Genomic DNA, 12,326 nt, shown 5'->3' with positions numbered 1-12,326 from the left:
AAAAAAAAAAAAAAAAAAAAAAAAAAAAAAAAAAAAAAAAAAAAAAAGAGCGTGAGTCAGGTAGTGAGCTTGGAAATACCCCCGTTGAAAGGGCAGAGGATGATGTACGCAAGTCCTTCTTGATCTCTAGCTTCCATCCTTCCTGCTATACCTGAACTTGCTTGCCAGGAGGACTCCCATCCCCACCCTAGACAGCCAAGTCCTTCAGCAGTGTGGAGGAGAGCCATGGGTGGGAACTTCTGTCTAACCCAGGTCACTCCCGTTCAGGCCACACCTGAGCCTCCAGCTGTGCAGAGAGGCATAGCTGGATAGCTGAGGTGAAAGCTCCCTCGTGAAGGCCCTGTGCGTGCGTGGGCTGGATTCACAACTCATCTCTGGCCTGCAGGGAGGGTTGGGTGGGAACCACGCTCAGATTATCCCTCAATCTTGCTGGGAACTCTCTAAGAGAATTTGCCAAGAAATTTACCAGGCATCAGCTGGGTTACCCTGCAAAGCCTCAGAGCCAGCATTTCGCGGCCTGGAGCACGTGGCTCCTGGCCCCCTTCCCCCTTCCCAGCCGGCTGCCATGAGCTGTCAAAGATCTGGGATCAGGGACGTGAGGGGGAAAGGTGGGGGTCAATGAGGTGGGCAAGGCTGAAGCAAGGAGTCAATGCCCTGCTTGGGGGCGGGGGGAGTAGAGGGGGGTGGGAAGGGCCTGCTGCCCCTGTATCCCAAGAGCCCAAAGGGCAGGCAACTAAAATCTTGGCCCTTGCTCCCACGCTCATCCATTTGCCCTCAGGCGTGACGTTCTCCGATGTGGTGAGCGCCACCGAGCCATGCAAGCCTTGCACGGAGTGCGTGGGCCTGCAGAGCATGTCGGCGCCGTGCGTGGAAGCGGATGACGCAGTGTGCCGCTGCGCCTACGGCTACTACCAGGACGAGGCAACCGGCAGCTGCGAGGCGTGCCGCGTGTGCGAGCCAGGCTCGGGCCTCGTGTTCTCCTGCCAGGATAAGCAGAACACCGTGTGCGAGGAGTGTCCCGATGGCACGTACTCAGACGAGGCCAACCATGTGGACCCGTGCCTGCCCTGCACTGTGTGTGAGGACACCGAGCGCCAGCTGCGGGAATGCACACGCTGGGCCGACGCTGAGTGCGAGGGTGAGCAACCACGGGCCAACTGCAGGCTGGGAAGAGGCTTTCCCTAGGGCCACCTGCAGGCCTGGGGGGTGGGGGATGGGCAGGGCGCTCCCTTGGGACAACTGCAGGCTGGGAAAAGGCACTCCCTAGGGCCAGGGTGGGCAGGGCCAGGTGTGGCCTTTAGCGGGGCCACCCTTTCTGAAACCTGATGGAATAGGTGGCTCCCCATCTTTCTCACCAAAGGCCCCCTTTTACTCTTTCCTCATTTGGGCTAAGTGTTTGGAAAGCCTTCATCGTCCCCCAGGCTGCAGCTATACATTCTAACTCATTTTCTAGGGCTTTATTACTCTGTGGCTGCCAGCTGGGGATTGGATAGGCTGCAGATAAGCAGCTGGAAAGTGACCACTGTGTCTTGAGCACAGAGCAGGACATGTTTGACTCTTGAGGCAGACCTTCTGAACTGGAAAAGAGTCTTGAGGAAACCCTCAGGAGTTGGAACCGTTTGGCTCTGAGGCCTGGCCTCCGCCCGTGGTGGTTTATGGCTCTGGGGCCTAGGATGGAATCTGCCTTGTCATTTGCTAGATGAATGATGTTCGTTAGGGAGGTCACTCCTGCCTTGGACCTCAGTTTCCTCACTGGTCATGTGGTTCCCAGTGTTGTTGTGGGTTAGAGAAGGTGGCTGGCCCACTTCAACTTGTGGTGTTTGGGTAGGGATCAACAGTCTTTGTTACAGTTTAGTCAAGGTTGATGGTAGATCCAGTGAACACTGAGAAGGTGGGGGCGGGGCTTTGGGGGTGAGGAAGAAGGGGAGCAACTGGCCTGGGGCCTAGGAGCCTGAGGATAAGAGGCAGGGTGCGCATGGAGGGCTTAGCTCCCCGGGGTGAATAGGAGCTGGATGTGCCCACCTTATCCAGGCAGGGGCCCCAAGGATATGGGCAGTTCCTGGGATGGGAGGAGGAAGCACCACGGCAGCCAGAGCAGAACAGTTTCAGTCTCTGGTTGGTGACACCTTCGTATCTTGAGGCAATGGGTGAGCTTTTCCGCTGCAGGGGGAGGTTGACAGTGCCTTTGCTTTCTCTCCATCTCTCTGTGACTGGGCACCCAGTTAGCTAATTCCCTAACCCTCAGGGTACCCCTCACCCTGAGCAGGCAACACAGCACCTCCTTTAGGGGATCCCGAGTTAGATAGGAGAGACAGCCTTTGCCCCAGTCTGATGAGAGAGACAAGGTCCCACACTTAGTTCCTAGGGGATCCCCCATTCTGGTGCAGGCAGCACAGCCTCTGCCTTCATTCAGCCCCCAGTCGAATGGGGGAGACAGACCCCCTCTGTGGGGAGCCTCCAGTCTGACACTAGCCCCCACGTAGCCACGCCTTCCTTCCATGTCCCATGATCTCTCGCTCAGGGAGCTCATGGTGGAGAGGACTGTTAAGCTGGGTTCAGGCCGGATGTGTGTGTAAAGCTTCCTGCATTGGGGTGGGGGTGGGGGTGGGGGCTGGGAGGAGGATTGGGGTATAGAACATGGTGGTTCTAGTGGCCATTGCCCTGGGTCAGGAGACAGGCAAGTGGCGTCAGACGCAGGGCAGAGCAGGGAGGCAAGTTCGGCAGCTGGCAGCAGGCAGGCACAGTTCCATGGGCAAGTCCAGACCAGCTGGTGGGGGACCTACTCAGGGGCGAGGTTAGAGCAAAGAAACATGGTGGCTGGGGGAGGGGTGGGCTCTGCCTTTTGGGAAGTTCACAGGTTCCTTCCAGGTACCACCCCACTTTCCTAGCCACCCTGAAGGAGGAGGGTACCCCTGAGGGCTGTTTACCCCTGTCCCTCTGCCCCTCTCCACTCTAGCCTCTGAAGGGTTAAATGTCAGCTCTGGGGCAGAGGGAACATTTCAGGAAATGGAATTTGATTCTTGGCTTGGTGGCCCCCCTCCCCTCCAGTGCATTGTACTTTCTTGCATATATACATTTCAGGTGTCAACATGGTGACTTACCCACCCTCGGGCTAGAAGCCCCTCCACACACCCCGTTGCCCCAGTGAAATTTGGGTTTAGGAGGAGTAACCTGGTCCCTTTTTCTACCCCCAAGTCTGGCAGCCCCCATTCCGGAAACGGCTGTCAGGACCTGCCAAGGGCTCAGCAGGTTGGAATGCTAGGGGACATGGCCACATCTGGATCTCATCCCCCCACCCCCCATCATGGGGGATTGGAGAGATGGGGGAAAGGGCCCTGAAAGCTCTGTCTTCAGCCTGGTCTGTCCTTTACCACCCTCCCTCGGCCCTTCCTCACTGCTCTCAAATCTCCGTGATGGCCTGATTCACCGACACGCCCCCCCTCCATACCTTTAGCCTGTGGGTTGGGGTAACTCTCAGAGCTCAGGCTTTTCCTCCAGCTGGCCCCGTCCCCTAGCAGGGCAAGAGGAGAACCCTAATGCCTTATGTGGGGCTGCCAAAAGCCAGGGCTACTTCCAACCCCACCCCCTCCACCCACTCCCAGAACTGACATGGGGAGGGGTGGGGGAAGTGGCAGCCCCCTCCCCAGTGCCAGCCAGATGGATTCCAGATTCACATCTGGGGGCCTTACCCCTCAGAAGGTGCTGAAAACGGGGGCCTTTGAAGCATCTTTGTCTTGATCGGAGGCCCAGGAGACCAGTAGGCCGCTTTGACTCCACCCTGGGTGGGCAAATTGGGGTTTGGGTAAGGTCAAGCTGGGGAGCAGTGCCTTCCCCATCACCCCATTGGCATGTCCTGTCTGCTTTCCCTTCCTGCCCCAGGCGTGGGAAGTGAGGACGGATGCAGTAAGGCAGTTCTGCCCAGACAGGTACCCCCAGGCCATCCAGAGCCCACAATCCGGGAGCCTATTGCCCCCAGCTGGGTGACAGAATGGAAAATCCCGCCCACTGGTGCTAGGAGAAGGCGGGTCCCCTTCCAGGGAGGCTGGCAATGCCCTATTGGCATGAGAGGGCCTAGGTGGGTGGCAAGGCACAGTCTCCTTGCCCCGAGGTGCTGGGCAGTACCAGCTTTGTGGGTCCTCTCTCCACCAGCAGCCTGCTTCCTTCCCAGGGAGGGTTTGGGCTACCTGACACTGTCTTCCCTGGGTGGTAAGATCAGATTGTGTGAGGGCCACGCAGGGCAAGAAACAGGCTAACAGCTGTCCAAGGACTGGCTGGAGGTAAGCAAGGCCTCCAGGCCTCCCCTCCACCCAGCCCCTCAGCCCCCAGCCTAGAGCTAGGACATCAGAGACCAGAAAGGAGGCTGAGTGCCAGCTCTGGGCAGGTGAGGTGGGGCAGGGCCTGCATGGACCTGAGCACCCTTATCCTTCCAGGACAGGGGTTACTGGGGTCGTCGGGGCAACCGAGGGCCAGAGTCATTACATTTCTTAGCGTAGTTCCAGCTGAAGGCTTCCTGGGGCCCACTGTCTCTTCTTTGTGTGTTTACCTCCATGCTGGGCTTCTGGGCCCCCAGGGGAGGCAGAACAGATTTCTAGGACCACAGCTACCTCCGAGATGGAAGGGAGCTTACTGGCCATCTCTCTTAATATCCCCAGTCTATGGCTAAGGAAGTGGAAGTCCTGAGAGGTGAAGGGACGGATCCAGAGTCACATAGAAACATAGCCAAAGGGGACCCAGGCCTCCTGATTCGCAGGCCCTTGCTCTTCTCCTCCATCGTAACATGCACACGATCCCAGCCCTCACCCCTGTGCATAACAGCTGGGCACAGGAGCATCTGGAGCGGGCTGAGAACTTGGGTCAGAACAGAAGGGGAGGAGCTGGGGAGAATGGGCACTCATTCCTGTCACCCTTTCTCCCAGAGATCCCTGGCCGCTGGATTACAAGGTCTACACCCTCAGAGGGCTCAGACAGCACGGCCCCCAGCACCCAGGAGCCCGAGGTACCTCCAGAGCAAGACCTTGTGGCCAGTACAGTGGCTGATGTGGTGACCACAGTGATGGGCAGCTCTCAGCCCGTGGTGACTCGAGGCACCACTGACAACCTCATCCCTGTCTACTGCTCCATCCTGGCCGCTGTGGTTGTGGGCCTCGTGGCCTACATAGCCTTCAAGAGGTGAGAAGGGGGACAGGGGACAGAGTGGGGAACAGACAGCAGAACCACTGCCCTCCAGGTGGGGTTTCACTGTGACTTTGACCTGAAAATGCATGCTCTCTTTTAACTCAAACCAAGCTCATCCTCGCTCACCATCAGCTGCCCTAGTCCAGGGGGTGGCAGGTCAGCAGGAGGGAGGGAGGGGCATTGTCCCTGTCCAGTCCTAGCACCAGCACTGCCCCGTTCCCATGCTGCTCCCCTCCTGGACTCCCTGGCCCCCAACTACACACAGAAAGCTTGCTTTACTGGCTGCCTGTGTCTTCAATCCCTGAACCCATACAGTTACCTGTGTATGCATGTGTCTTTGCCTTCCCATGTCACACTGGGGATGCTGTGACACCCACATCCAGAAACCCAGGATGTGCAAGAACTCCTGGAAAGCATTTTAAATGTTTAAGCGCATTTTTCTTTCTTAAAAAACAAAAAAAAGATCAAAGTAATACATGCTTGTTTGGGAAATGTAAACAAGAGTAATGTCTTGTAAAGCAAAAAGCAAAAACTCCCTCTTACCTCCCCAAATCCTACCTATCTCCTCATTGGAATCCGTTTGGATCCTTTCTAGCCATTTTCTGTGCATTTATAAACACATGTACATAAAACTTTTTAAGTTATATGTAAACACACAGGTTTTTTAAAGCATCGATTGGATCACATTATACATATTCTACAACTTACTTTTCCGCATAATCTCCCTCGGGAGAGCTTTCCTCTGGACATATAGATTATCTGATCATTTGTAACCACTCATTCAATAATATGGATGGATCATAATTTATTTAACCAGTCTCCTATTGATAGACATTTGGTTTGTTTTCTGTTTTTTCTTATTGCTTATAATAGCAGAGGAAGTCCTTGCATATATCCTGTACACATGTGCGAGCATTTTACAAGGGTAGGTTGGGAAAAGTGGAATTCCTGGGAAGTCAGCTATTTATGCACCATTGATTCCATGAGCATGTTTTGGACACTTGCCGTGTGCACCAAACCCTGACAAACCCTGACTGCCACTCTGCCCTCAAGAGCACAGATACCTTAGCCACATGGCCATAGTGGTCCCTCACCCCCTGAGACTGGGCCTGTCCTCTGGCTCCAGGTGGAATAGCTGCAAGCAGAACAAGCAAGGAGCCAATAGCCGGCCTGTGAACCAGACGCCCCCACCCGAGGGAGAAAAACTCCACAGCGACAGCGGCATCTCTGTGGACAGCCAGAGCCTACATGACCAGCAGTCCCACACGCAGACCGCCGCAGGCCAGGGTGAGAGGCAAGGCTGGGCAAGGGGCTGACGCAGAGCCATTAGGAGTGATTCTGATTAGACTACAGGAAGGACTGCCAGAGGGGCGGACTAATGGTGCCTCTGGTTAGAAGGATGGGAGAGCGGGTGAGGGAAGCGGCGGGGGAGGTCCTTTCCCGTGGAGTGACTTGAGAAATGGGAGGCTTTGACAGATTGGAGCATCCAGACTCATCAAGCTAATTGTCCCCCCTAGGGCTAATTACTCCCCCAAGTGGCTGCAATTAGCCTTCTGCCCTGGACTTCTGGGGAACAAGTAGTTAATTATGTCTCCTAATTAGTGGCCCCTAGCCCAGCTCCAGGATGCTTGCTATAGTTGAGTCTGGGACTGAGAAGTCCTGTTTCCCCCTCTGCCTTAATTGCTGGGGGGCAGGGAGTGGGGGCTAGTGGTGGGCATAGTGCTGGGGCTATGGGTGGGGAGGGGATGTGAATCAGTATCCCCCCAGCTCTCCATCCAGGATCTCACCTTGGCCGTCCCTCTTCCTCTAGCCCAGCGGTTCTCAACCTGTGGGTCGCGACCCCTTTGGGGGTCGAACGACCCTTTCACAGGGGTCGCCTAAGACCATCGGAAAACAAAAAGATATTTACATTACGATTCATAACAGTAGCAAAATTACAGTTGTAGAGTAGCAACAAAAATAATTTGATGGTTGGGGGTCACCACAACATGAGGAACTGTATTAAGGGGTCGTGGCATTAGGAAGGTTGAGAACCGCTGCTCTAGCCCCTCAGGGCTTTCCCAGATTGGGAGGACAAATGCCTCTTCTCGGGCCTTACCCCAGGCCCATTGTGGGGGGAAGGGGGCCCAGCGGGTAGTGTCTGACTTCCCCTGGGTTCTTGGCAGCCCTCAAGGGGGATGGAGGCCTCTACAGCAGCCTGCCACCGGCCAAGCGGGAGGAGGTGGAGAAACTGCTCAACGGCTCTGCGGGGGACACCTGGCGGCACCTGGCAGGCGAGCTGGGCTACCAGCCTGAACACATAGACTCCTTCACCCACGAGGCCTGCCCGGTCCATGCCCTGCTCGCCAGCTGGGCCGCCCAGGACAGCGCGACGCTCGAAGCCCTCCTGGCCGCCCTACGTCGCATCCAGCGAGCCGACATTGTGGAGAGCCTGTGCAGCGAGTCCACTGCCACGTCCCCCGTGTGAGCTGACCTGGGAACCCCTGCCCTGCCCCCACATTCCGAGAACTGACGCTCCAGCCTACCCCCCATGGGCCAGCATCGGAGCTGAGCTCCTCGGGGCAGGGCGTCGGAGCCCGGGCCTCTAAGTCACAGCCCTGCCACTGCTCCCGTGTGGCCCCACCGCTTCTGATCAACTCCCTCTCCAGTGCCGGAAGTGCCCCTGTTGCCTCTCCAACCCCGTCCCTGTCCCCTCACCATCTCAGGCCTTTTGTTCCCTTCTCCCCATACTGCTAGGTGGGCAAGGCCTTCCCACCTTGACAGGTGTCATACCTGAGGGGCTGACATGAGGGATGGTGTTAGAGGTGATGACAAGGTCCCAGAGACTCAGAGGGAGAGACTAAGGAACCAGAGCCATGGACTCTACACTGTGAACTTGGGGACCGAGGGAGCACCATCGCTGCCTAAACCTTTCCTCAGCCCCGTTCAGGCCTCCCCTCTGGCCTAAGATGAAGAAGATCAGAAGCTTGACAGAGCTGGGAGGGGGTTTTGAAATTTAGTCCACCCTTTCATTTTACATACTGAACAGTAAGGCCCAGAGAGAGGCAGTGACTTGCCCAAAGCCACCCAGCAGTGTGGTGGCCGGATGTGGGCTGGCCCCCTCCTCTCTGAATGAGGAGCATAGGCCTGAGTTTTGCTTGAGGGCTAGGAGAGGGGGACCAGGGAGACCCTCTGGGAAATACATCCTGTAGCCAAATCCTGTCCACCCTCCACCATTTCCAGGCCTGTCCAACCCCAGTGGAGACGGGATACTTTACCCCAGGCCGGGTCCACTGATCCATTATGACCCGAGTCAGGTTTGGAATTTGTGGAAAGGGGCGCTGCTTCCCTCTGCCTGTCCCCCTCAGGTGTGTCAGTGTGGCATCTGTGCTGTGGCCCAGTCTGTAGATACCCTCCATCCCAGTACAGACCCAGAGCCAACTCAGGCAGTACTGTTTCCTAGAGTCAGTCAGGGACTAAGGAGCCCCCCCACCTGCAACACAGACACAGACACACACACACACACACACACACACACACACACACACACACACGATTTGAAATCTTTTCTCCACAAGTTCTTTCTCTTGGGCTGGGACCGGATCCTGCCTGGGGCAGCTGCCAGAGAAGCATCACAGGGAATTGAACTCTGCTCTCTGTCTTCCCTCGCCCCCGGGTTTGGCGGGCCAAGGACGACTGAGGTTGGAGCTGGCGCCTGTCTTCCAAGGGCCTGCTCCCCTCCATCCTCCTCTTCCCTGCAGGCATGGATTTGGCTGGGCCCAGAAGGTTGTGATGAAGAAAAGTGGACCAGTGTGGGAATGCAGCAAGAAGGAACTGAGACTGTAGCCCCTAGAGGGTCTCTCCTAAGTTTAGAAGACCCTACGAAGGACTGTTTTTCTCGTAGCTTGGTGCCAGGAAGGGGCCTGGAGGTCTCTCCTGGACTGTTTTGCTTGATGTTGGAATGAGTGTGGCTCCCCCTCTATTTAGCATGAACGAGCCCCAAGCAAGGTGTGCACTGACAGCCACCCCCTCCCCTGCCCAGGTTCTCCCAACCCTGAGTAAGGGACTGGGAACATTGTATGTAGATGGCATTTCTTTGATTTCAATCTGTGAAGAGAGGAAAAAACTCACCTGCTGGCTCCTCACCTGTGCACCTGGGAGAGGACTGAGTGTATTTATTTCCCTCCCCAGCAGTTGGGGAGGGGGCTGGGGGGTGGCAAGTATGTTTTAGCATGTGTTTGGTTCTGGGGCCCCACCTGTCTCCCTTTGGGCCGAGATGGAACCCTTTCGGCCCCCTAGCTGGTGGCTGTGAGCTCCAGACTCCCTGACACCTTCCCCTTGCATCCTGTGTAATCATTTCTTGGGCCCTCCTGAAACTTACACATAAAACATAAATGATGAACATTAAATAGCAAAGAAAGAAAATTAGCGCAATGATTTTCTGGAAACGCACATGGTTTGAGTTGGTGGGGGCTATACGTGTGGCAGGGACCCAGGTATAATTTTCAACTCAGTTCCTATCCTGTTCCCCTTCCTCCCTTCACACACCCCAAGTGGGAAAGTTTTAACAGAAATCCAGCAAATTCACATGTGTAGCCATGGAGTTAATTTAAGTAGGATGGGGAAGGAGTGGGGGCCCTTTGCCCCCAGATCTTGGAAAGGGAAAGTGAAAATGGCCATGTAGGAAGCTGGCCAGCTGTGAACTTGACCAGATGTCAGAAGTGAAACTGACCACAGGGGAGCCAGAGGCTTGCTAGGAGGGCCAGGTCACAACCCCACAGCTCCTAGCCACCCACATGGCCGGGGAGACAGCCCCCCCTACACACACACACACTCTGTCTGGCTCCAGATGGCTGCCCCAGCCTGGAGTTAGGCAGGCCCCTCCCTTGTGGCTCTCCCAGGCAGGTCCCAAACCCGGTTTCTGCCAGCCTGGATTTCAGCCCTGCCTGGCTCATGCCTGGGAGCTCCCAGGGCTGCATGGTTCCCAGCCCCAGGCCTGTTCTCCACTCGAAGGCTTGGCCCGGATGCTGGTCAGAGCTGCTCAGGCACTGCTGAGCCCTTGGCCAGGTCCTCTGGTGAGGCTGGCTTGTGTGGTTGTTGGGGAAGGCACAGGAGGCTTAGTCTTCCTGGAAAAATATGGCAAACAAGCCTTCCTGATCTCAGGATCCTGGGAGAGGCCAGCCAGGCCCTAGCCAAGAGTGAGGGGCAGCTGTCTTCCATCTCCCAGCCCCAGACTGTGAGGCTTTGAGGAAGGGGGGGTGGCGCTACGGAGAGTGGGAGAAATGATCCTGGTACTTGGATAACACACAGTGGGATGGGGAGATAACATCTGTCTTGAGGGGGCCTCCCATCTGATGGGGAGACACAGTCCCAGATTTGAGGATACCTCTCATCTGAGGAGGGAGGCACAATGGCTGTCCTAAAGGAACCCCATTCTGATGGGAGAAACACCTCTGATTTTTTGGAGGGTGCAGGGGAGCCAGACGCTGCCTGTGGGAATAAGGGAGACGCAAATGCCTGTCTTCAGCAATCTTACATTCTGCAGAGGAGACAGCAGACGGGCCCTCTAAGGTGTGCGGTGCCATCCTAGGGCTGAGCAGAAGGGGGGCGTCCCAGTCCAGACCCACCCCTCCAAGGCGTTAGGGAAGGTTCGTTAGAAAAGACATTGACGCTGAGCCCTTAGGGATGAGTGGAGTCAACAAGCCAGGGGAGGAGAGTGTTCCTGGCAGAGGAACCAGCTCTGCAAAAGCCCTGAAGAGAGAGAACAGAGCACATGGGTTTGGGGAAGCGCCTGTGCCTGGAGCCCAGAGAGTGGGCGAGAGGTCAGTGGGGCCAGATGGAGAAGGGCTTATAAAGAGACACGCTAAGGTGTCTGCAGTACATGCTTAGGACACTGGAGCCACTGAGGGGTTTTAAGCAGGGGGGTGCCATAGAGATTTCCAGTTTAGAAAGCACTAGTTGTGGCTGCAGTGTGCCAGGTGAGGGTGTGGCAGGATAGGCTGGGAGGTGGTTAGTGGCCTGAAGGAAAGGAAGGACCACAAGGGTGGTGAAAAGAAGGCATTCTAAAAAGCTCCTCAGAGCATGAAGGATTGAGTGGGTGGGGGTGGGGGTGGGGGTACAGAGGTGACTGACACGGGCCTAGAGCTCTAGGGGGACAGAGAGCTTTAAAAGACATCATACTAAATATTTGCACATTCCCACCTCCACCAAATTGTGCAGAAACCCTCTTTGCCCTTCTCCAATTCCCCCATGAGGGCTAATGAAAATGCTTCACGGGTTTCCCGTCTTTAATGAGGGCTGCATGAGGCCCCTGTCAACTCCTCCAGACTCACTGCCTTGTTCCAGCCACCCTCTTCCTCATTCTCTGTGCTGCCCCAAACCAGCCATCTGACAATTCTTTAAGCTTCAATGTTCCCTGTAGCCACAAAGCCTTGGCCCGTGCTGCCCCTTCTGTCTGAAACACTCTTTCCCAAGTTACCTCTCAGCTCAGTGCGTCCTTGGGGAAGCCCTCACCATACTCTGGGCCCAAATCAGGTTTCTTGATTCTAGATTCAGAGAACACCATGTGCCACTCCTTTTGTTTAGACCACTTATCTCTCTTTGCAATTAGGCACCCGTCTGAGTGATTATTTGATTACTGTAAACTCCAGGAAACCAGAGACAGGATCTGCCTTTGCTCACTTTCTAATCCTTAGCACTTTGCCTGGCATATAGCTAGCGCCCAATAAAACTTTGTTGACTAAATGAATGACGCGCTTTAAAGCAGGACTGTCCAGTAGAAATAGAATGCAAGTGATATATGTGATTTTCAATTTTTTACTACCCACATTACAGAAATCAAAAAGAAATAGATGAGATGAACTTAATAATGTATTGCCTTTAGTGCAGTATGTCCAAAGTATTATTTCAACATGTAATCAATATTTTAAAATTGTTAATGAACTATGTACCATTTTTTTTCCCTACTAAAGTTTTCAAAATTCAGGGTGTATTTTATTCTTACAGCACATCTCAGTTTGGACTAGCCCCATTTCAGGGGCTCAGTAGCCACACGTGGCTGTGGCTTTCACATCGGAGAGCTCCAGAGCTTCTCCAGAACAGGGGCTCATTCTGAGCCAACACCAGGCTCAGAGATCAGATGCTCCCTTGCTTCTTCCTGTGTCATCAGCCTC

At 55.2% G+C, this 12,326-nt stretch overlaps 1 protein-coding gene across 1 annotated transcript in view; it reads left to right on the top strand.

The window, feature by feature from the left end:
• NGFR (nerve growth factor receptor) overlaps nucleotides 1-12,106 on the top strand; it is a 22,097-nt gene extending 9,991 nt beyond the window's left edge. The window contains exons 3-6 of the mRNA XM_019638450.1: nucleotides 779-1,138; nucleotides 4,917-5,169; nucleotides 6,302-6,462; nucleotides 7,341-12,106. Of these exons, the coding sequence (XP_019493995.1) occupies nucleotides 779-1,138; nucleotides 4,917-5,169; nucleotides 6,302-6,462; nucleotides 7,341-7,642 (1,076 nt within the window). The 3' untranslated portion in view covers nucleotides 7,643-12,106. The remainder of the gene's footprint in view (nucleotides 1-778; nucleotides 1,139-4,916; nucleotides 5,170-6,301; nucleotides 6,463-7,340) is intronic.
• Nucleotides 12,107-12,326: the final 220 nt, after the last annotated feature.

The sequence above is a fragment of the Hipposideros armiger genome, unplaced genomic scaffold (genome assembly GCF_001890085.2).
Source record: "Hipposideros armiger isolate ML-2016 unplaced genomic scaffold, ASM189008v1 scaffold_40, whole genome shotgun sequence".
Lineage (NCBI taxonomy): Eukaryota > Metazoa > Chordata > Mammalia > Chiroptera > Hipposideridae > Hipposideros > Hipposideros armiger.
Note: the sequence above shows the minus strand (reverse complement) of the source record. Positions and strands in the feature narration are given on the sequence as shown.